General features: G+C 42.4%; 1 protein-coding gene across 2 annotated transcripts in view; it reads left to right on the top strand.

Annotated features, from left to right (window-relative positions):
• The first annotated feature begins 3,193 nt into the window (after positions 1-3,193).
• Positions 3,194-25,626, top strand: part of ME3 (malic enzyme 3) — a 151,409-nt gene continuing 128,976 nt past the window's right edge. Inside the window, exons 1-2 of one of the 2 annotated variants that reach the window (XM_075198691.1) lie at positions 3,194-3,217; positions 13,360-13,565. In XM_075198691.1, the coding sequence (XP_075054792.1) occupies positions 13,368-13,565 (198 nt within the window). In that variant the 5' untranslated portion in view covers positions 3,194-3,217; positions 13,360-13,367. Of the gene's footprint in view, positions 3,218-9,425; positions 9,530-13,359; positions 13,566-25,626 lie in introns of those variants that run through there. The other variant, XM_075198690.1, reaches the window with a different exon arrangement.

The following is a 25,626-nucleotide window of genomic DNA, read 5'->3' as shown; positions in this document are numbered from 1 at the left end:
TGATAAAATTTTTGCACATTTTCAATTCAGGACTCCAAGTTTCCAGAATAGAGCCAGCTAGCAACAACGCTCCAAGAACAAGCAAGAAAGAACATCAGGTAGTCTACGCTGCAAGATCAGGTAAGAGAGAACGGAGCAATTTGTCTAAATTTCACTGCGGAATCTTACTGTAATGACATTTTAATATGTTTGCAGAAATAATTGTGTTTTATGCATTAATTCATATTTTACAATTTTGTGTGGGTGTGTGTATGTATGTATTATTATTATTATTATTATTATCTTTGACTTATAAGGTGCCACAAAGGGTCCGCAGCGCCGTGCATTACATATACAAGAAAACAGAACCAAGACACAACATGATACACAAATATAAACAAACACAGGTGACAGGGTAAAGCAAATCAGATTATATCTGACAGATAGTGAAAGGGATAGTAGAAATCAGCAAGAAGAAGGCCGAATATTAGTAAAACAGGGAAAACAGGGCTAGGGAAGCAGGCCAAGAGGTACAGAGGGTGAAGGAACAGTAGAAGGAGCACACAAGGAAAGAGGGCCCTGCTCATGAGAGCTTACAACCTAAAGGGAAGGGGGAGACACATAAAGGGTGGTACTAAGTAGGGGAGAGAGCCAGGACAAAAAAGTTAGGAGGACTGTATGTATGTATGTATGTATGTATGTGTGTACATATATATATATATATATATATATATATATATACACATGCACAGTGGTGGAAGTGGGCTGATATAGACTGTTGTATGCCATACCGACACTTCTACTGTCTTCATTGTAAAACTTTTCTGAATTTCCACTTTGACCACTGTTTATAAATTGGTGGCGGGGGGTGGAGATCGGTGTATTAGCCTAGGGCGGCTGGAACCCTTAATCAGGTCCTGCCTCCTGCCCTCAGCAGACATTTCTTCAGCCACCAGCGATCTTCATGACTCCCCTGGCAATTTCATCACCCACTTCTCAAGTTATTTCGTCACTTACCCCCACCCAGACAATTCATCAATCACCTTAGCTCTCCCTACATACCCTCCACTTGCTCTACCCCCCCCCCAGCCATTAGATCACTGTACCCATTATCACACTGCCCCTCTCAATACACTGTGCCCTTTGTCACATGCTGCCCCTCCTTCAGCACACACTGTCCCCCTATTACACACTGCCCCCCCCTTCAGCACACACTGCCCCCCTTATTACATATTGTCCCCCTTTAGCACACACTGCCCCCCTCAGCACACACAATGTGCCCCCCTAAGCACACAATATCCCCCCCTCAGCACACAATGTCCCTCCCTAAGCACACAATCATCATCATCATCATCATTTATTTATATAGCGCCACTAATTCCGCAGCTCTGTAGAGAGAACTCACTCACATCAGTCCCTGCCCCATTGGGGGTTACAGTCTAAATTCCCTAATATACACACACACAGACAGACAGACACAGACTAGGGTCAGTTTGAGAGCTGGCAATTAACCTACTGGTATGTTTTTTGGATTGTGGGAGGAAACCAGAGCACCTGGAAAAAACCCACGCAAACACGGGAAGAACATACAAACACCACACAGATAAGGCCACAGTCAGGAATTGAAGTTATGACCCCAGTACTGTGAGGCACAGGTGCTAACCACTGAGCCACCGTCAGGGCTGGATTTACCACTTGGCAACCTAGGCACTTGCCTAGGGCCCAGTGGTCGCCAGGGGGCCCGGCTGGTGATGGAGGCGCCAGCAAAGAAAAAAAAATATTGTGTCCAAGGGAGGAAAAAAAAATAAAAATCACGACTGCAGCGGCCTCCGGCAGCCTCCTCTCCTCCTTCCTGCTCAGCTGCATTCCGCTAAATGTCGGGTGTGACGTCATCATGCCCGACGGCATATTCACTGAAGACTCAGAGGAGCGGAGAGGAGCAGATTGCGTGACAGGGCAAGAAAGAAAACAAAAGATGAGAAAACAAAAAGAAGAAAACAGAAGAGAAGAAAGCAATATAAAGGTAAACAGACTAACGGAGACACAATGGCACACTATGAAAAAGGGGAAACAAATTGTTCCAAAAACATTATGAAGGGGGACAGAGGTGATGTGAAGGGACACAAAGGTGATGTAAAGGGGCATAGAGGTGATGTGATTGGGGACAGAGGTGACGTGAAGGGGGACAGAGTTGATGCGATTGGGGACAGAGGTGATGTGAAGGGGCACAGAGTTGATGTGAAGGGGCACGTGCTAATGTGAAGGGGCAAAAGTGATGATGGAGGGACAACAGTAACAACTGCTAGGTTGTTACTAGGTACGTTGGTTGTTGATGCTAGGTACGCTAGATTGTTGCTGCTAGGTACACCCCAAATGATGCAAGTCACGCCCCCAATGATATGGCCGCACCTCCTTTGACAGCGCGCCGCTGCTGCACGGCAGCACATAGCTTTCCTTCTACTCAGCTATAGGGGTATATGGTATGCTAAAAAAACACAGCGCTGTGGATTGTTTCAGAGAGGGGGGGGCCCCAACCAGTCTCTTGCCTAGAGCCCCATGAAGTCTAAATCCGTCTCTGGCCACTGTCCTGCCTAGGTTACAGCTTTACCCAAAAAATCTCATCTAGGCAATTGAGCAATTCTCAGCTGACTTGGTGATACTGGCCCAGAGCGATAAGGGTTAAATTACCGCTTAGTGGGGGAAAAAGTTTGAATATATATATATATATATATATATATATATATATATATATATTTAAAAGTGGAAAAAAATGCTTTATTTGAAGGAGGATTTTCTTCTGTTATTGCCATCCTGAGTTGCTATCGTGTGTGTTAACCCTTTGATGTATCTATCTCTGGCAATAGGGGTTTTAGCCCTTTGATAGCTCTGCCTACATATTGTGCTTTGATGAGGTATGTGCAACAGACAAAATGTTAACCAGAAGGTAAATTAGGAACACTTGTGAAACATTTTTCCAAGCAGCAGCCCCCTGACTATGTACTGGGATTGGAGGGGCAGAGGGGAGGGCCAGCGACAGAATGGAAATCTAGATTCCAATGCCCTGTACCGGTCACATGCACCACCTGTCAATCAGAAGCTGGCATGTGTGTGTGTGACTGAGACTCCTTACAGGACAGGCAGCAGCTCCGGTTCTGTCATACTGTGACCTGGGACAGCTGACGTAATGAATGCACAGTAAAGGGAAACAAGATACTGTGATACAGTGATCCTGTGCTGGGTAATGTATATATATGTATTTAACATCTGAAGGGGAGAATTATGAGACCAGCACACATGCAGTTTTTGCAACTACAGCACAGAAAGAAGAAAATCATAAATGTACCTATTGCTAATCATTTCAATGTCACAAAGACCAACAGTGCAAACTTCTTTTTAACATAGCTAGCAAAATTGAAAATTTAAACTCCTTGGACACTTTAAGTCAGTGTTGGCTAACCTGTGACACTCCAGGTGTTGTGAAACTACAAGTCCCAGAATACCCTTCCAGCAATAAGCTGCTATATATTGGCAAAGAATGATGGGACTTGTAGTTTCACAGCACCTGGAGTGTAACAGGTTAGCCAACACTGCTTTAAGTGGTGCATCTTTTATACACAATGTATAAGATGCTAAAACTCAAATTATGTCTGTGAAGCAGTTTTGTGACCTATAGATTTAAATTTACTATTGTCTACAGATTGAGCATTGTACTGTATTTTAAAAAAAAATTGAATGAACTGGACTTTGGGGAATTGTATCAAATAATTGTAGTAAAACAATATTATTAGATTATTACATAGATGGCAAAATGTTGAAACCATTTCCAGAGTCACTTTGCATCAGAGACGGGGCAGCAGGGTCCATTATATATGCTGCGGTATAGGAAGTCCTTGGCCTCACAATACTCCATACTTGCCAACCTTTGGCAAGCTAATTCCGGGAGATCCCAGGCAGGGGGGGAGTGGTTGGAGGACGGGAGGGGCGGGGCGCGGTAATTTGCGTCATTTTGGCTCCGCTCCCCGCGACAAAATGCAGTTTTTCGTGGGATCGGGGCCAAAACTATGCAATTCACAGTGAATCGCCTCATTTTGAGGAGCATGTTGCCATATGCGGGATATTTGCCTGCTCTCCCGGGAGCTCGGAAGACCTACCCGAATTTTGGGAGTCTCACAGACATTCCGTGAGAGTTGGCAAGTATGCAATACACATCACATTATATTTGCTAAATGTGGTTCTAATGTCTTTTTTTTGGCACAGTCTTCTTCAATGACATTAACTTCTAATGTCCATAAAATGCAAATATGTAGTTAGAATTTCATTCAATATACAGAATAAGGGGATAAGCACTGTGCAGTTAATCAATACTAAAAATATAAATATTTCCTTGGGGGTAAACATTGAAATTAAGGAAATTTGGTAACTATGAGCTTCCAGTTCTACTAAAAAAAAAACATTTACTAAATTAAAAAAAAAAAAAATTGTAAAAGAAAAATATAAATTATATATCTATTTATATTTTAAAAACATACAAAAAAAAATGTTTTTTTTTAATCATTTAACCTGTTATTGTCATCTTAGGATTGTACATGTACTGCCACAATCATGTTAAATAGGCTACCTTATGCATAGGCAGTGTTTACCTGTCAATAAGTCTTTGGTATATTATACAAAGCTAATAAAGTTCTATCGCCAGTAAAAACACCCATTTTCACCCCCATTAGAGCTTTTCACCCTGTCTGATTGATTTATATTTCATGGATTAGATTCAAGGACACTAAGGGCTAGATTTACTAAGCTGCGGGTTTGAAAAAGTGGGGATATTGCCTATAGCAACCAATCAGATTCTAGCTGTCATTTTGTAGAAGGTACTAAATAAATGAAAGCTAGAATCTGATTGGTTGCTATAGGCAACATCCCCACTTTTTCAAACCCGCAGCTTAGTAAATCTAGCCCTAAGAATCATTTATATAAGTGCTAAATTCCATTTGTGCACTTGCATTTGCGCCAGTGGGTCTGATGTTATGTAGCATGGATTTTACACATACTTGCCAACTCTCCCGGAAAGTTCGGTAGACTCCCGAAATTCGGGTCAGTCTCCCGGGCTCCCGGGGGAGCTGGCATTTCTCCCGGATCCAATATTTCACAGAGAATCGCGTCATTTGACGCGATTCTCGGTGAATCACGCCATTTTGGAGGGGGCGGGGCGAGGCCAGTCGCATCATTTTGGCCCCGCCCCCGCGACGTACAGTACGTACGTCGCAAGTTTCCGGGAGTTGGCAAGTATGATTTTACATGTAAAATTGGCAGCGTCTGTCTGGCTACAACATTCATCATCATCATTTATTTATACAGCGCCACCAACTCCGCAGTGTTGTACAAAGAATTTTTGTCACTCACTTCAGTCCCTGCCCAATTGGAGTTACAGTCTAAGGGCCTGATTCATTAAGGATCTTAACTTGAGAAACTTCTTATTTCAGTCTCCTGGACAAAACCATGTTACAATGCAAGGGGTGCAAATTATTCTGTTTTGCACATAAGTTAAATACTGACTGTTTTTTCATGTAGCACACAAATATCAACTTTAAATGTCAGTGTACAAATAAGCTATCAAGTATTTGTGTGCTACATGAAAAAACAGGCCGTATTTAACTTATGGGCAAAACAGAATACTAATTTACACTCCTTGCATTGTACCATTGTTTTGTCCAGGAGACTGAAATAAGAATTTTCTCAAGATAAGATCCTTAATGAATCAGGCCCTAAATTCCTTAACACACTCACAGACAGATTTGGGTTAATTTTGTCAGCAGCCAATTAATTTACTAGTATGTTTTTGGAATGTGGGAGGAAACCAGAGAACCCTTGGGAAACTCACACACAATGACAATCAGTGCCTTTAATTAAAAAAGTAAATTAGATGTTTAAACCAATGGGCTGGGAGTTCTACATGCAGATGAGAAGCATAGTAAGATGACAGTCACAGGTTACATATAGCTGACTGGTTCATCAGAGGTGAAAAATGAACAAAAGAAAAATTATGTTTAATTGTCATGTTACCCTGATGTGGAGACAGTATGAGAAATGCCTGATTTATCTATTACTATATAATGTCATAGTACAGATAGAAACTACATGGCTTTATAATGAATTAATGACATACAGTACATTAATGTTTATTTATATAGCGCAAATCATATTGCTTATCGCTTTACAGACGATTTAATCATTCACATAATTTCCTGCTCCATTGGAGCTTACAATCTAAATTCCTTACCACAAACATGCACTAGGGTTTGTCAGAACCCAATTAACCTACTAGTGATTTGAGTGTGGGATGAAACTGGAGCACCCGGAGGAAACCCACGCAAACACGGGGAGAACATACAAACTCCACACAGATAAGGCCATGGTCAGGAATCGAACTCATGACCCCAGTGCTGTGAGGCAGAAGTGCTAACCCCTTTGCTGCCAAAAATCTTCTGATGGGAGGAGCCCGGCAGATTGGAATGTTCCTTTGCAGTGAACCGGATAGGCGTATGAACGCTCCTAGTTATACAACAATATGGAAAAAACATATAATTTGTTTTGCATGATGAGAATAATTAAATGACATTCAAAGGGTGAGGGAGGAAATGTAAAGGGTGTGTCATACATGAAAGTACATTTCTAGTTGTACTTCGACCCAGTTAATAAAAATACTCATGCACACAAAGGGGTAGATTTATCAAACCTTCGAAAAAGGAAAACTAGAGGTGTTGCCCATAGCAACCAGTCAGATTCTAGCTATCATTTTCAAGAATGTACTAGATAAATGATAGCTAGAATCTGATTGGTTGCTATGAGCAACACCTCCACTTTTCTTTTTTAGAAGGTTTGATAAATCTACCCCAAAGTGAGACATATAATGAGGCGAATCCCAATGTCACTGACTCTCAAGGTTTATTTAAGGCATAAATAAGGCTACGTAATTTATTGACCAGTAAATTCATATTTATCAATGCTCCTTAATTTCCAGAGACTTCATTTAAACGTTCCTATTTTTCAGTATTGACCATACTTGCCTACTGTCTTGGATTGTCTGGGAGGCTCCCGAATTTTGGGGAGTCCTCCCGGACACCTGTAAGAGCAGGCACCCTCCTGGATCCTGGCGGAGGTGGAGCTTAATACTGCAATTTGCGTCATCAGGCCCCACCCACTGCTATGCCATCCTGTGAGTCTCAGCAGCATATAGCAGTGCGGGGCCACAGTGATGCGAACGCCCCCTCCCTTCCAAAGATCTCCTGGAGGTAATAAAAGTATTCTCTAGCATTAAGATGGTAAAAGGATTATTTAAAATGCTAAATATTTTATCACCTGGCCTAGCAGCAGAGTGTCCCTGGCAAAGATTTAAGAGTAGATTTATCAAATCTTCTAAAAAGTAAAAATGGAAATGGTGCCCATAGCAACCAATCAGATTCTAGCTATTATTTTGTAGAATGTACTAGATAAATGATAGCTAGGATCTGATTGGTTGCTATGGGCAACACCTTCACTTTTCCATTTTAGAAGGTTTGGTAAATATAATAAACATACTCGTCAAAAATTGTTGGCAACTTAAATTACCCACCCCCCTTATGCTCTAGTTTTCTGTTCTCCTTTTACTTCCATTCCCCACAAATGTTTTGTTCCTCCACCCTTCCCCCATCTTTTACACAATTCAGTCATCAAACCACTTCCTCCCTTAGTGCCATTATTTACCCCCTACTGCTTTGTTCACTAGTGCTCTAATGCCATGTTGGAACCTATAATGGCCAGATGGTGCCTATCTCCACATGATGTCCTATTGAGACATATATAAAGACCAGAACAAGTGCAGACTGGTGGAATCATTCCCATTTGTGCAGATGTATAGTAAATATAACAGAAGTCACACAAATTTGCATGCAATCCTAGTGAAAAACCACAGCGGGCTGGAAAATGCATCAATTTGTGTGAAATCCACTGGGAAAACTAATTATAACTGAATGGAGAAAAAAACACACGGCGGTTGTTGCTGCCTCTACAGTGAATGAACACAGCATGAAAAATCTGACAAGTGTGAACAAACCATTATACTTAAATATTTAAGAGCATTAATATCATTTTTACAGCGTGTTGTGTGTATTTTGTTTTGTGCAATTCTTGAAAACAATATTTTGTTGCCACTGCAAATTCCATTGTATGATTTGGTAAAGTCTTACACATACCTGCCGACTTTCTTCAGCTCCCTGCCGGGAGCCAGCCAGTGGAGGGGGCGTGAGGAGGGCAGGACGACCAAAATCGCATCATTTTGGCCCGCCCCCATGTGACATCATGACGCAAACGCGTCATTTGACAGCGGGGGGCGGGGCCAAACACCGCGATTCACCGGGAATCGCGGCGTTTGGGATCTAATTCTGCCCACTTCACTAGGAAGTGGGGCACTTCCTAGTGAAGTGGGCAGAATTCGGGAGATTGCCACACTCACCCGGGAGTCCGGGAGACTCTCGCAAAATGCGGGAGTCTCCCGGACATTCCGGGAGAGTTGGCAAGTATGGTCCTTCAGTAAAAAAAACCCTCCAATGACTATTAAATATACATATATGCTGATAAAGACTGAAAATGCCTCAGTAAATTGGGGGTGTGGTTGACTGTGTCATGAGCGTGGTTTAGTTAATTAGGGAAGTTTCCCCAGGCCCTAGGGGCCTGATTCTTAACTTCATAAACTTCTTATTTCAGTCTCCTGGACAAAACCATGTTACAATGCAAGGGGTGCAAATTAGCATTCTGTTTTGCACATAAGTTAAATACTGACTGTTTTTTCATGTAGCACACAAATATCAGCTTTACATGTCAGTGTACAAATAAGCTGCCAACCTTTAACGACTGGCCTCCAGGAGCCTCGGTGTAGAGGGGGGCGGTGCTCCGTGCCCCACCCCCTGTGACGCGATGACGCAAACGCGTGATTTTAACACAGGGGGGAAGGGCCAAAATGATGCGATTCCCGGAGAATCACATCATGGAGGTTTCAAATCTGCCCACGTCACTAGGAAGTGGGCAGACGCGGGAGAATTGTCAGCAATTCTCCCGGGAGGCCTTCATGGAATTCGTGAAGTCTCCCGGGCATTCCGGGAGAGTTGGAAAGTATGGCTAAAATCTGCCAGCCATCCGCTGGCAGCAAAGAAGTGTCTCTGGAAACTAATTTTTACATTTTTATCTTATTTTAAAATATTGGTGTAAATCACCTTTTTACATTAGATTTGTTTTATTTTTCTTGACCTTTTGGCATATTTACAAATTAATTACCAGGGTTGATGCTAATTAAAGTGGCATATGGGGAAAAAAAACACCTCTATAGCTTTATGAAGGGTAAGAATCTCATAGGCACAAGCTTGGAATGTCAGCAGATACATTTTGCTCTGCTGAATAAAGTTGTTGAATAAAAAAAACTCAGCAGCAGCAGATTCTGTGTCCTAATACAGAGCAGTGTCCTAGTTCACTTAACTCCTGCCGTGCTGGGTGCAGCTGCTGGTCCACTGCAGGGAGCCTGGAGGTAATGACACAAAGCAGCCAGACATGGTTTGCAGCCTGTATTCTGTTTTTTAATCTTATATCCTTGGAGAGATACATTGTATTGTTTCTCTAACCCTGTGCATTTCCTGGCAGTAGCATTGTAGGTATTTTTACACTTGCATGGGCCATACTATAGTGACACATAAGACTGTAGATCACCCTGGATGTCTGCGAGTACATACATGTTATGGTGGATGATTGGTGAGGCTTGTTTTCATCAGATGACAGCAGGCTGCGGAAGTGAGCGATGATCTCCATGTCTGCTGCTGGTTAACCCTCATCTTCCTGGAGATTGTGTACCAAATTTTAGATTGTTTATCATTTTCTCTTAAATAAATCCTATGTACAGTCTGGTAACATGGTTTCTGGTAGTTTTAAGGGTACACGACAAGTTTTAATGAAAAACAGTCATCCTGTATGTACGTCTTTTGTTATTTGCAAATGCACTATGGTGCGGGTTATATATTTGATTATGCACTTGGGGGCTGATGCAGAGATGGTCTCAAAATGGGATTAAGTAAAAAACGGGGCAGTGAATAGTATGGTATTTTCGCCCATTTTCAGAGCCGCACACATTGAGGTGCGCTCGCTTTTGCATCAGCAGCATGTGAGTCTGGTTTACTACAAGTCATCATCCTTTATATAGCGCCACTAATTCCGCAACGCTGTACAGAGAACTCATTCACATCAGTCCCTGCTCCATTGGAGCTTACAGTCTTAATTCCCTAACATACACACACAGACAAAGAGAGACTAGGGTCAATTTTGTTAGCAGCCAATTAACCTACCAGTATGTTTTTGGAGTGTGGGAGGAAACCGGAGCACCCGGAGGAAACCCACGCAAACACGGGGAGAACATACAAACTCCTCACAGATAAGGCCAATCTTCATTATTAGTGAGTATTTGCAGCTGCCCTATAGCAGATACAAAACATACACCTCCTAAGCTGTGTATAATCGTGTTTTATCAGGTCTGCACTAACCGCATTTGCGTAAAAACGCCTATAATGTCCTCGGCCAACATCAGAACGCTCCTTCCCTACCCTCTCCTTCCTCTCCAGACGCAGGCGGGTGTGAGTGTCAGAATCGCACAAGCCTCCATAGGCGCATAGGCCTGCACCCACTTTCTTAGCATGCGCAGGGCGATTTCACACAAGATAGACAGGCGTACGTTCCTCTCTGCACCCGCTACTTAGTCTCGTGTGGAGGGTCAGATGCAGGTCATTACCCTTATTTAAGGTAATGGAACATGCAAAATGATGTATGTATTATTATCCATGCTCATACACACACATACTTGTCAACTTTCCTTTGCGAGGATCCTGGAGATCCTGGGGAGGGGGTGTGGTAGGGGGCTGGGCAGGGAAATTCGCCTCATTTTGGACCTGGGGGTGGAGCCAAAATGACACAATTCCCCGCTATTTGTGTCATTTTGATTGGCTGATGGGCTTGATGAGGGAGACTTGCCTGCTCCCCTGGGAGTCCAGGAAACCTACCCAGAATTTGGGAGTCTCCCGGACATTCTTGGGAGGGTGGGCAAGTATGTACATGCATACAAGGTAACATAAATCCCGTTGGAGTTCTGTAAACATTGCCCATTGTGGACATGCCCTAAAACACAGCTGTTGCATGCTCACGGGCAGCCATTTTGATATCCAAACCAATATACAGCATATCGGATATAGCGGGGCAGCACGGTGGCTCAGTGATTAGCACTTCTGTCTCACAGCGCTGGTGTCATGAGTTCAATTCCTGATCATGGCCTTATCTGTGAGGAGTTTGTATGTTCTCCCCGTGTTTGCGTGGGTTTCCTCCGGGTGCTTCGGTTTCCTCCCACGCTCCAAAAACATACTGGTAGGTTAATTGGCTGCTATCAAAATTGAACCTAGTCTCTCCCTCTCCAATGGGGCAGGGACTGATGTGAATGAGTTCTCTGTACATAGGATGTTATTTACCTTATAAATACAGATATTTCCCTTGCAATACAATTTCATTATACTATTGTTCATCTGGCTGTACAGCTGCTTACCTAACCCCTAACAATGTGAGGTGGGATTTACTGTCCAGACGGGAAGCGATGCAGCGTCGTTCGTTGGCATAGCAACAGAACTGATCACATCACTGCGTTAATACATAATACAAACTAATCCCTATACAAGCTGTTTACACTAAACCAAAACACAGAAAAAAATCCAGGACTGCACACACAGCTGTCTTACTATAATAATAATCAGGGGGGGTACAGCGTAATGGTAAAACAAATAGCAAAATCGCATTTAGACCTTCTTGGGCAGATTCCATTAGCTCTGAGGTGCGCACGTTGCCGGCTAATACGGTATAGAAATCTCTGCTTATTTTTCCTTGTAGCTCTATGGCACGTGAGGGAAAATGAACAGAGATTTTAGTAAAAATTCTGACGTAATTTGTCTCCAGAGAAACGTCACGTCCCCTCGCGGCTAACTGAATTCACCCCTCTGACTGCCTTGAAAAGCTGAATAAAATAAAATAGTATTAAAATTATAAAAATATTTATAAAATAGAATTAAAATGAGAGAATGCATTGGTGAAAATTACTACGTTGTAAGTAATATGCTCTATTTTATAAGCTTTTCATACGTGGCATAACTAATGAAAAGCACTTTTAAGGGTTAATTCTGTTGAGTATTTGCTCTCGCCGCTGTTCAAATGGAATGTGAAAGGAGCAGACTGCCGTGTAGTGTGCGCAGATATCGAGATTATCGATCCTGGTACCCGCTGCTCTTGCCACCGCTGTTAGTCTGAGCGACGGAGGCCTGCGGTGCTCTTAATTTTTTTTTGATCGATTCAAAAGGCTGGGTGAGAAAATTGTGTGAAAAAGATTGTCTGAAAGAGGCCACAAATCACACAGATGTGAATAAGCCCTCAGCCCCCCTGTTCATGGTAATACAGGGAGATTAACTGGAAAACGTGTCCCTCACTGCAATCTGCTGGAATGTCTTTGCAGCAGAAGGTGTTACCTGCATGTTTTTGGAGTCTCGCCAGCCTCTAAACCAGGCCTGTCCAACCTGCGGCCCTCCAGGTGTTGTGAAACTACAAGCCCCAGCATGCTTTGCCAGTAGACAACCTGTTGATAGCTGGAAGGGCATGCTGGGACTTGTAGTTTCAGAACATCTGGAGGGCCGCAGGTTGGACAGGCCTGCTCTAAACTATGCACAAGGTCGTTGTTCTGGTGTAAGGTGGATTTATAAAAGAACACCAAATTACTGTATATATTGTATTATTGCCTTGTACAAACCGGGATGTTCAAGTTTCCGTTGTCATTTACACATACACATGAAAGTTTACTGCAAGTTATGTTTAGCAAACAGCAGCTGATCGTACAATAGATTCTCTAGAACTCCACTTAAGATATAATAAATAGAATGCAGATATATTATGATCACTGGCTGAATAGTCAACCACTGCGACAGTGGTGATACGTGCCATTGATAGGCCTGGCATATCGATACCAAAGTGATGCCTTCATGTGTAATGGTCATCTACACATAGTGAGGGCCATTTTGTAGGTTGAACTATTATCCATAAGAACGCAGCCTATTAGTACAGTGGTAACTAGTGACCTCGTGGAGGCTTGAGGAAGCCATTTTGTGGGCTGAGCCAATGTTCGTTTGAATGTAGCTTTGTTACAAAATGGCTGCCTCCACTGTGCGCTGGTGACGGATACATTTTCAGTGCCAGTTATTGCCGCCGTTGCAGTAAACCTAATGATTATTATTATGAGGTGTTTGTGTCTAGGATACATTATAAAAAGTTGTGATTTTGTTTGTTTAGATACAAGAATGAACTGCTTGATTGTTAAACACACAATGTCCATGGGAAGATTGGGGTCATGGCTCCCGCGTCTCAGAAATCCTCACAGAGCTGCCTGGGAGCTGGCCAGAGTGTGCCACTCGGGGTCCGTTGGAGCACATCCAGTCAAGACACAGTCCATCAAGAAGAGGGGCTACGACATCACCAGAAACCCCTACCTCAATAAGGTAAGTGTTTACTTCCTCAGTAACAGTCTGTTGTACTATATTAATGCATACTTACCGACTTTTTACTCTTTCCCTCCGGGAGATCCCAGTGGGTGGGTGTAATGATGGAGGGGGCGGGGCTCGGTGAATCGCGTCATTTTGGCCCCGACCTAGTGGCGCGAAAGCGGCTTTTTGCAGCGAGGACTGGGCCACAATGATGCAGTTCACCACGTATCACGTCTTGGAGGCCCCCATTTTGCCGACTTCACTAGGAAGTGAACAGGATGCGGATGAATGGCTTGCTCCACCTGGAGTCAGGGAGTCTCTTGGACATCCCTGGAGAGTGGGCAAGTATGTACTAAGGTGACATGTTGTGATAGAAACTCTTGTGACATCGTTCACTAGAGGACAACCAACATAGGTGCACGGGATTTGCAGTCTGTAGAGGTTACAGAGCTAAATGCAGAGCAGATTACAGTGTGTCTAGATCCAAAACAACATGTCAATGTCAATAAGCCATTGCACATTTTTAGTACTGCACTAGCCCTTGCTCTGAACCGTTTTGCAGGACACTGGAGGTAATTTGCTAACATAAGTGCAAATCTGAATCATAACCAATGACTGATTGCATGTCTGCACCCTGGTTAGTAAATATCCCCCCTTGTGTGCTTTGTTGACCCATCTCATAACTAGCACCACTCTATCTGTGCTGTAACACCATAAACTCTATTAATATGCTGAGCCACTGTATCCTGCTCTGTGATGTCATCCACAAGAACCATCGGCTTCAACATGATGGGCCAGGGGTTAGGTTTAAAGAAATTGTTTTTACATTGTAGTGTATATAGACTGCGTTATAAAACTACTCTTATTATATTCTAACTTAAAATCGGCAATCGCACCAATTTTGTGGACTGTACCAACATTTTATAAAAATGTCACCTATCTATTAAGTTTATGCCTCATTCCTCAGTGATGTCACCCAGCGAGTTGTTAGACTTCAGTCTCATAATTATCGCTTTAGCTCACAAGATGTCTGCCTCTGCTGTGTGTAGGCAGCGGGTACATTGTGTGATTCCTTCTTTTCATACCTCATTGCTCTCCTTGAACAAGGATAATGAACCTGTTTTTGATACTAGCTGTGCATGTAACTCGCATTACTCTGTTCCACTTCCTGCAACTGCTAATTCCTCTAGTCTCATACCAGGCACGGTGTCAGTCATACTGTCCTTGAGGGAAAAAGTTCCTTTAGAAAAATGTTATTTTGACTCTACATGTGCCAAGACTGTGAGAAGGTTATCAAAGCTGTCACATGCAACGTGAGGAATGTACCTCTTGTAAAATAGTTTCCTCATACTTGCCAACTTTGGCAAGTGTAGGCAGCCATTTTCCTGAGCGTTATTCCCATACTTGCCAGCTCTCCCTGAAATAGGGGTGATCTCTCTCACTCCCTGAAGAGTCTGGCATTCTCCCTGATGCTGAGCCAGTACAAGACGTGGTTGGCTTCGCCATCTGTGGCATGATGACACTGTGCAGAAATTGTGTCCTATGTCCATGTATTGATGCCTATGGGGGTGGCCATTTTCATGGAGACCAAGATTTAATCAAAGACTGACAGGTAAGACAACATTACTTCAGTAATGGAGACAGAAATGTAAAAGACACTTCAGTCTCTAAAGATTCATTAGCCGCTTTTCTTTAAAGCATAGTTGCCTACTCTCCCGGTATGTCCGGGAGACTCCCGCATTTCTGGGAGACCTCCCGGCCTCCTGGGATAACAGGGCAACCTCCCGGTTCTCGCCCCAGCCATAGATAAGTGGCGGGATGGGGGGCATAATGACGCAAATATCATGTCATCTTAGCCCCGCCCCTGCTGTAATTGGCCAAAATTGTGACAATCATTTAGGGGGCGGGGGCAAAATGACGTGACGCCCCCGCACGCCCACCTCCCCCGGGATCTCCCTGAAGCCAACGAGGAAAAGTTGGCAAGTATGAGTTTCCTGTAGCTTAACACGTTACCCCCACTTCATATTTTCAGTTTCACAAACTTGCTGTAACCCCTAGCAAGCAAGGCAATAACTCTGATTACCCCAGTGATGGGCAACAGGCGAACCTCCGAGACTTCACCTGCGGCCCCCAGCTCCTTCCTGCCTTATTGGCAGATTTGTTTCTTGTAGCTTGTAACGCTTGTTTAAAATGCCTACTGATGTTATTACAGATACTTGTCTCTTTGTTGTCTTAGATGTATTGTTTTAACTTATCACTGTGATTAAATGTGCGGACCTTTTGCTGGTTAGAGGGCCGCCTATGTGGCCCCTGGAGCGCATCGTTTTGGCTGGATTAGCCCATAAACAAATATTTCATGTTAAACACGCCGGCCTACATCATTTGTAGAGGAGCAGTGAAATGACTCTGGTGCCGCCAATTATCAAACGTGTTTTAGTGGCCACATTTTTATGTGGTTTTATCAATACGAGTGATTTGAATTCGTAGCTCGCATTAACGCAAGAGAAATTAATTGTGTCTCATTCAATTTTTATATGGTTTGCTAACATTTGAAAAGTGTGAACCGTAAGAAACCATTTCTCCTATTTTTAACGATATATAAACAAGGCCTTAAATCGGTTGATGTTGCCTATGAAAATAAATTCCGTGCAACATTTGTGTGTGATATTTATAGTCGGAGAACACAGGCAGGAAGATGGCACGCTGACCTGACCTGTGATACGCACTTTCCTGTGTACTGAAAATAATTGTTCCTCTTTATCTATAAATATGATTATTTCAGCAATTTTGATAGCGAAGTTCCACACAGCACCAGACTAAGCATTTCTCAGAAATAGTTGATGAGTCTGCTAAACGCTTATACTTCTCATCTTAAAAAAAAAAAATAAATGCTAGAATATAGAAAGGTAACGTTACTAGAACTCAAAGTTCTATCTCTGCAATGATGAAACTTTGATACCTTGCATGTTATATCTGCTAGATCGGTTTATTAATTTACTTTCCTGGTATTGGTACTTAGAACTTGATGTAGTTAATTATTTTCCTTGATTTGCGGAATCCAAAGGGGTGGGTTCCTCTTACTCGAGAGTGTGGCATTGGGTAAACTTTATTGTTGCTGGGTGAGTCTGATTACAGGCATGATTGTTTATTGAATCACAGTCGTCAGCATTATATTATCTTCATTATAAAATTGCATTGGCACTGGTGTCTGTCAGACTTTGTCTAGTGTAGGCAGCTATTTTCCTGAGCGTTATTCCCATACTTGCCAACTCTCCCTGAATAGGGGTAATCTCCCTCACTCCCTGAAGAGTCTGGCATTCTCCCTGATGCTGAGCCAGTACAAGACGTGGTTGGGCTTCGCCATCTGTGGCATGATGACACAGTTCAGAAATTGTGTCCTATGTCCATGTATTGATGCCTATGGAGGTGGCCATTTTCATGGAGACCAAGATTTAACCAATAGCTGACAGGTAAGACAACATGACTTCAGTAATGGAGACAGAAATGTAAAGGACACTTCAGTCTCTAGAGATTCATTAGCTTCTTTTGTTTAACGCATAGTTGCCTGGTGTCCCGTAATGTCAGGGAGACTCCCACATTTCTGGGAGACCTCCCGGGAGAGCAGGGCAACCTCCCGGTTCTCGCTCCCGCAATAGATAAGTGGCTTAATGATGCAAATATCGCGTCATATTGCGATTCCTGAAGCCCCGCCCCGCACGCCCACCTCCCCCGGGATCTCCTTGAAGCCAATGAGAAAAGGTTGGCAAGTATGGATATTCCGGAGAATGCTGTCCTGTTCATTAACTAGAAAATGCCTTCTGTCTCAGTAATGTCACTAGTCCCTAGGTTCCGTTTTCATGATTTGGTTCTAGCTACAAAATGGCTGCCCCAAAGTGTGTATGTAACTATTTTTAATTTCCTCCACAAAGGAAAAATGACAGGAAATATCTTCAAACTTGCAATCTGTCCTAGGTCTTCAAACTTTGTCCATATCTGCGGTCCATCGTTTTCAAGGACAGTCCTGAGTTATAAAGATTTGTCCCTATTTTTAAGGACATGAAGTGGACAGAAGGGGCGGGCTGACATTGGTCATCTACAGTAAGAGCGCTCAACGCAGATGCGACTGACTGTTTGTCATAAGTGCGCTTGTTTCAGCGGTATCTTTTGTACCCACTACAGGTCAGGTGTAAATGGAGACTGACAATGATGACTGACACGGCATAGACTTTGCATGAACAGTTACACATATGCGTGTCACTAGCTAGCGCAGAACATGTACTTGCAACTAAGATATACTATAAAACGCATTGTAGGTACAGTACGCATTTAAGTAATCTTTATGTAATGTAAAAAAAAATATAGATTTAAAAATAAATATTCATATAAATTATAATACTGTTAGTAGTTATTCAGATTTATTATAAAATAGAAATTTTATGCGTTCAGATGTGAACATTTCCTGTTCATATGCATGTTCGTATAATGAAGTCTGTTGTGTGTGTGTCTATAAAGTATTTCGAGGTACGCTTGGATTGGAATATGTCGAAACTACGCACAAGTACCGCGCTCTTTGTAAACACGCAAGTGCAAGTTCGTTCGGACAATAAATCTGGTGATGTCATCCTTTTTAAAGTTTTGTGTTGTTTAGAGATCTGTATAATAGTTTACAATCTGTGAACTTTTTCCACTGTAACCAATTTACTTGGAATCTCCTTACGTATATAATAGATCCGTGCAATTCACAATAGTCCTTAAATTACTTCTCTACTTCAGATGATGGCCGCTAAATGAAAAACAACTTGAGCATGCTGCTTCAGGAGAAATAAGAATATACGCTCACAAAGATAATTTCTAGATTAATAGCAATTTGTCTCATATAAGAAGAATTCAAAAGCATGTTTTTTTTTACTATTTTCTGGTAATAAAGCAATTACTAGCTCATTTTTATATGAACGTATCCAGTTGTTCTTTTGTAAAGTGAATTTGCAAAGTATTTTGTCAGGAGTTGATATATCCTCTCACCCTGACTATCAGGACCCCGCCAATTGACATCTATGTGTGTCTGGATGAGTTTAGACAGGGTACGGGTCAGAGACCAATGATTCGCAGCGCTAGAGTTTTATACTGGGGCAGCACGGTGGCTCAGTGGTTAGCACTTCTGCCTCACAGTGCTGGGGTCGTGAGTTTGATTCCCGACTTATCTGTGTGGAGTTTGTATGTTCTTCCCGTGTTTGCGTGGGTTTCTTTCCTCTCGGGGCTCCGGTTTCCTCCCACAATCCATAAAACATACTGGTAGGTAATTGACTGCTATCAAATTGAACGCATTGGGGCTTACAGTCTAAATTCCCTAACATACACACAGAGGGGGAAACCCACGCAAACACGGGGAGAACATACAAACTCCTCACAGATAAGGCGATGGTCGGGAATTGAGCTCATGACCCAGTGCTGTAAGGCAGAGGTGCTAACCACTAAGCCACCGTGATTGCGTGTTTGTTTGTTTATGACAATTAACCAATTTAAAAATCAATAAGTAAGACCGACTAATCCAACAGACTGATGAGAGGCAACAGATAGAAAGGGGGGACCAGAACAGTGTACAATGTTAGAATTCACAGGTGCAAAAGGTGTAATATGAAAGGTGCATATGAACAGCGACCACGATGCGTGTGCGGTGAGCGCTCGTGCTTCCTCGAATTAATATTTAGAGGCGGCAGTGACAAGTAGAATGTCGGCAGGGGCGGGCTGGCAGGGGGGCAGCGCCCCCCCCGGGCCGCTCATCTTACCGCTATTAGGGCCGGGGGGTAGGCTGGCCCGCCCCCGGATGTAATATAGCCTGTTTTCACCGGCGGCCGCATCTCATGACACGGGATGCGGCCGCGTCAGCACACAGGCAGCTGCATCACATGACACGCGATGCGGCTGTGTCATCAATGATGCGGTCGCATCGCGTGTCATGTGATGCGGGCGCCTGTGCGCCACCCCGGGCTGACATCTCCCAGCCCATGCCTGAGTGTGGGGGCTTTTTGGTGTGACCCTGGTTCTTGTAGTCTGGATGAAAGGTGGGAGGATGAGTGGTTAACCCTTGCAGTAACAGCATGCACAGCTAATATCTATAAATCCTAATTAAATGCAATTGCATATACTGTGTGCTCAGTGCTGTCCTGTTAATTGGTATCTAGAATTTGTTTTAAGTCTTATTTAGTTTGTTAGTATGTTTAGATTTAGCGGATTTAATTTCAGTAACTAGGTGGTTTTTTTTGCTTTTTGTCTCTCCGCTATGCTAAAATGCTCTAAAATTAAAAATATATTTGTCCCACTATTCTACCAAAAAGGAAACTTTTATTAGTTATAAAAAAAAATAATATGAAATTCACTCTTGTGTACTAAGAAATATGTAATGTCATTAGATGAAAATTGCCCTGGTCATGAAGAGGTTAATGATTTTGAGAATGTTGAGGAATCTGCTTTTCTCTGCAGAATACACATATTTACGGAAACTTAAGCCCTACACCCTTATTATGGTATTCTTTCTCTGTAACTGAGTATTTTGGCACATCTCTTATATATGCTGTGTAAGAAAGGTTTTGATTGGCTGACTAGCGATATGTTAGACTTTACATCACTTATTTTGATTTTTTTTTTTGTATTCTAATAGTAAAATATTGATAACAAGTAATATAACTATGCTGGAATTAAGTTTAATTATATTTTTTGATTATAAAAACAGCAGGAGTGATTGTGCATACAAATTTTGACCCAAAACATTAGCCTAAATTGATCAAGCTAACTAGTGTTAAAGAGTAGTTATGTTTGTAAATAATTAATTTTATATAAAAGATCATTTTACCTTTGTGGGTGCTCATGCTATGGGACCCCATCCTCTACGTGGTTATGGTCCCTGAAGAAATTGGGCCCCACATAGAAGAGCAGATTCGGAGTAGGTTGTAGCAGATTGCTATAAGCAACATATCCACTTTATCAACCCGCAGTTTAGTAAATATACCCATCAGTCTGTGGCTTCCTGCTGCCTCCATTCCCTTTCTCATATAATGTTGCTGCCCTTGTCACATGCAGACTGTTTTCACTAACACATCACTCATCTCCGGATGTAATCTGTGCTGCTGGGGACCCTGCACCTTCCACTATATAACTCTCAGTCTGTGACTTCCTGCGGCCTCCATTCCCACCTCACATCATGTCACTGCCCCTGTCACATGCAGCCCTGTCTTCTGTTCTGTGCTGCTGGGAGATCCCGCTCCTTCCACTATATAAATCTCAGTCTGCTGTCTCTACCCCCCTCTTCACACCACTTTCTCATGCAGCCCTGTCCGTATTAACACAGTCGCATTAGTGGACAGATCTTTGCCACCCACAAGATCAGCTCACTGAGCAGGAGATGAAGGATCACAAAAGGTGCTCAGACCCTAGTGAAGCGCACCTTTATATAGAACTTTGTGAAGTTAGAAGCTAAACATTTCATTTATGATAATAAAGTTTAAGGGGTATATTTACTAAACTGCGGGTTTGAGAAAGTGGAGATGTTGCCGATAGCAACCGATCAGATTCTAGCTGTCATTTTGTAGAATGTACTAAATAAATGACAGCTAGAAACTGATTGGTTGCTATAGGCAACATCTCCACTTTTTGAAACCCGCAGTTTAGTAAATCTAGCCCTAAATCTTTTATTAATGTAAAAAAAATAATTGTTATTCCAAACAGGATTTTATCTTGTTTTAATTGCCCTGAACATGTATGCAGCGATGGTGAAACATAAAGTGTTAAATGAGAGATTGGTCATGATGGAATAAAATGGTTGCTAAAATTCTGAATTTATAGAGCCACATTGTTGTTATGTTTTGTTCCAATTGTAGAAACGCCTGTTGGGCTGCGGACAAAAGAATATTTTATTAATGCATTGACAATTTTGATTTAATTCTCATATCTCCTACCAGCCAATTTTGGGTTCTCCTGCTAGTTAAACCAAAATAATTGTTGCAATATGGATGTGTAAGAAAAGCTGGAGCTTTGTCTAAACTTATATTGAAAGGGACTTCGGAGAATAATGGCCTCTTTTATTTGGGTCCGTCTCCGGCCTGCTGAGATGATTTTTAAATGGATGTTGCACATTTTATAATCACAGTCGTTGAATATCAACCTGCAACAAACAGCCCTTAATTTGCCAACAATTTCTATTTGTAGTGTGCTAACCTCCTAGGGATACTAATAATCAGAGCACATGCATTATGATGAGCGTCTGTGGAAAATAAACCATCGTTCTAGCTGCCAATTTGTCTCTCGCCTTGTGAAAGCGGCAGCGAGTGGTTTATATTAAGTTTTTAAAGACACTTCTCTTGTTTTTTCTCTCCAGTGCCTGATTTGCACATGCAAAAGAAATGGGACTTCTGTGCAGGCTAGAGCAGGACAAATTGTGTGTGTGTGTCGCTAGGTGGGTGTGCTGGCCCATGAAGTGGGAGTGTCCAGTCTGGAGAAGGCTCGATTAGCACATAACAAGTGCTACTTCTTTTCCAGGAGTCTCCTTTCTCCTTTATAATACTGGGCACAAGAATCTTTGCTGCGTGCATCTTGCATGACATACCTTCCAACTGTCCCCAAAAAGTTCTGGCCGTCTGAGACTGAATCACAAAAATCTCCCTATGCCCCTTGCCACCATATCCCACCTAGCCTACGAGGCTCGGCCCCTAAGCATATTATCTTTTCTACTCCGGAAGCTGTCTTGAGCAGCATCACTGGACGCCGGCTCCATCTTTTTGGTTTAATCTGGTGTCTGAGTCCAGGGCTATAGGGGATAAGTGCAGTTTTGATGTTTTCCGGCGCAAATTAAGCTAATTATTGGTGTTGCCATGGATTAAAACTGCCAGGGTCCATTTGCGGCCAGAGGGGATGGTGTGCTGGTGCCGTGAAATTCATGTACTCGCTATTTAAAATGAGTTAGATAGTGATGCCAATAATCCATCTATATCTTGTCAGTGCTAATATTTAAGAGGTTAAAAAAGGTGTAGATCTAAATGTGACGAATCTCAAGCCGAACTATACCACTGTTTATGGGCCTGCCCCGTGATGAAGGCCTTCTGGACCTGCATATGTAGATTTGCAATGACGGAGATAGTAAACTAGTTACCACTCGCCCCAGATTGAGCAGTGTTGGGCGTACTCCCACCTGGCATCCGATCACTGCAGGGGCAAAATAATTGTTGATGGCAATCTCTGCTGCAGCCAGGAAAACCATTCTTCATATGTGGGTACAGAACTCCCCTCCTGCACTAGATCTGTTCAAGAAAAAAATGTTTTTTCATCTGCGAATGGACTGGCCGGAGGCATCACTTGCCAAGGGCACACTAACCCGTATTTCTTTGACACTTGGGAGCGCTATATCAACATATTGCCTATTCCACTGCGGGTACAGCTTAGAGAATGTTTTTACCAAACACTTTGGTATGAAACCAGAGTGTTTCTTCAAGACCCTTATTAAAGTAATTTTATCGTTTTCCAATAAGCATTGTCTAAGCGATTTCTTGTGCTTCCAAAGCACAAACAATTTATTTAGCAGAAGCAAAAGTTTTAGCAGTTCAATACATAATTATAATACAGTACAGCCGATACCAAATACATATATACCGCTGCGCTCTGCTGGTACCAGCTACAGTACTTCAGCCCAGAAGACTGTGGTCAGAGATGTCTGAAGCTGGTCCCAGCAAAGCTGTATTCTATACGCTCAGTGCTACAGAGAAAACAATACAGATGATGTGGCTTGCTTCTATAGGTCCAGGCTTCAGGAGGGTCCAGTGTAAACAGGTCATAGGCCAGTTCAAACAACTCCCTCCAAGGGTGAAGGTCAACATTCCAGATGATTCTCCCGCCCAGAAACCAGTTTAGGCTAGTCTATTTACAATACACAGTTAGTAACACTTTAAACATTTATTCCCTAACATTGCTAACTAGAGTATGCAATGTGCGATCCCTTCGGCAAGTGAACCGGACAACTGCGGACACATAGGGGATTAAAGTGATACTAAACATGACATGTTTCCTGTAACCTGAAACTTAAATATCACTAAAGTGTACATATAACCTTAATATATATAACTATAAACTAAATACCATCTGCTCATAAACGACTGTGGAATGGAACCATTATAAATATGAAATATATAAATAAATGAATGTGAGAGTACGAGTGTATGCGTGCGTATTTTACCGTGTGATCGCGCCGTGCCACGTGTTACGTGCGTACTGATCGCAATCGCACGGTAAAACAATATTGACCAATATACTTTCGTTCATCCAATTATACGACTTTGACACCCTCCAGTTGATATAGGAGAGTGAGTTGATTCTTATTTCCCCTTTGACCTCTCTGCTCCTCAGGTCTTCCATATTGTTACCTTTATGTGTGTAAAATGTGGACAGCGGAGCTTTTCTTATATCCTTTGCTATAGTGATATTATAATTATTGTTTTAATCAGTTTTATTTTGCAAAGTTTCATTGTTGGAATATGAAGCTGTGGGGGAAAAAGACTAACTATAACTTCCTCCTGTCGAGCCTATAAAGCATGTAATAACTGATATGTACATGTATGTTTATTGAATTTGAAAATGGTTGACAACACTTGAAATAATATTGTCTGGTGCATTTCCGAATGTCTTCAATAAAATTGTTTAAAAAAAAAAAAAGTGTAGCTTGGCAAAAACAGACAAATAATGTAAATTTCAGAGGTATGCAGAAATGCTTTTTTTGAGGGAACAAGTGATAGGTTAAACATTTACAGCTGTTCTGCAGCAAGGGAAGTACATTACGCCTTGAAACTTGAGGCAAACAATTCCTACAGGTGTCCCAACTTTTATTGACTACTTGATTACAAAACCCCTGTCTGTAGAAATACAGGGTTAGAACAGACGCTCTCTGAAGCATTATTTGGACAATATTGTACTGCGAGAAGTAGTACATTGCTATCAGAATGGCGATAAAAGGGCAGTTAACAAAGGAAGACAGACACACACCATTATAACCCTTAAAGGTGTAGGTCTTTCCTTTAGAGAAATTGCAAAGAAAATCAAAGTGTCAGTAAGTACAGTCTCAACTTTGAAGAGAAGACTTGGAGCTGCAGGTTTGATAGGTCGAGTGGCAATAGGAAAGCCATTGCTAAGATGTCAGAATAAGAAAAAGAGGTTTGTCTGGGACATGAAGCACCGACAATGGACTACTGAAGATTGGAAGAAGTTCTTATGGACTGATGAATCAATCTTTGGCTCATCACACAAGGTTTTTGTATGCCATCAAGTAGGCAGAAGGACGTGACAACAACTGTCAAGCATAGAGGAGGAAGCGTGATGTTCTGGGGCTCTTTAGCTGGATCCACAGTCGGCAACCTGCATTTTTATTTCTGTTGATAACATGACCATAAATCCCACCCCGCAAGCTCGCTGCCTAGGTGTAATCCTTGACTCACAATTATCATGTTACATACATCTAAAGAACATTTCCAGAATACACACATATCTCACAAGACACAGCAAAAACCTTAATTCATGCACTCATTATCTCCCGTATTGACTATTGCTATTCCCTCCTTACTGGTCTTCCCAAAGTCAGACTTGAATCCATACAATCTATTTGGCATGCAGCGGCTAGATTGATTTTCCTTGCAAACCGTTGCTCTGCTGAGTCACTCTGTCAGTCTCTACATTGGTTGCCTGTATTTCAACGAATCCAATCTAAAATTCTTCTACGAACATACAAGGCCGTCAACAAAATTGCACCGACATACATCTCCTCACTTGTCTCAAATTATCTCCCTACTCAACACCTCCGTTCTGCACAAGATCTGTGTCTCTCTTCCACTCTCATCACATCATCCCATTCTCGCTTACAGGACTTTTTTCGGGGCTGCACCCACTTTGTGGAATTCCTTCCTTGTCCGTGACCTGCTCCCTTCTTCTCGCTTGGCTAGGTTGCGAATGTAGTAGGCATGGCCGTGCCCAATATTAAGACCCTGCCTTATGTTATAAAGACACTGGAGAGATGTACCCCCTTTAAAATAACTTGCCTTAGCTG

The sequence above is a fragment of the Mixophyes fleayi genome, chromosome 2 (assembly GCF_038048845.1).
Source record: "Mixophyes fleayi isolate aMixFle1 chromosome 2, aMixFle1.hap1, whole genome shotgun sequence".
Taxonomy (NCBI): domain Eukaryota; kingdom Metazoa; phylum Chordata; class Amphibia; order Anura; family Limnodynastidae; genus Mixophyes; species Mixophyes fleayi.
The sequence above is the reverse complement of the archived record's forward strand: the minus strand, read 5'-3'. Positions and strand labels throughout refer to the sequence as shown.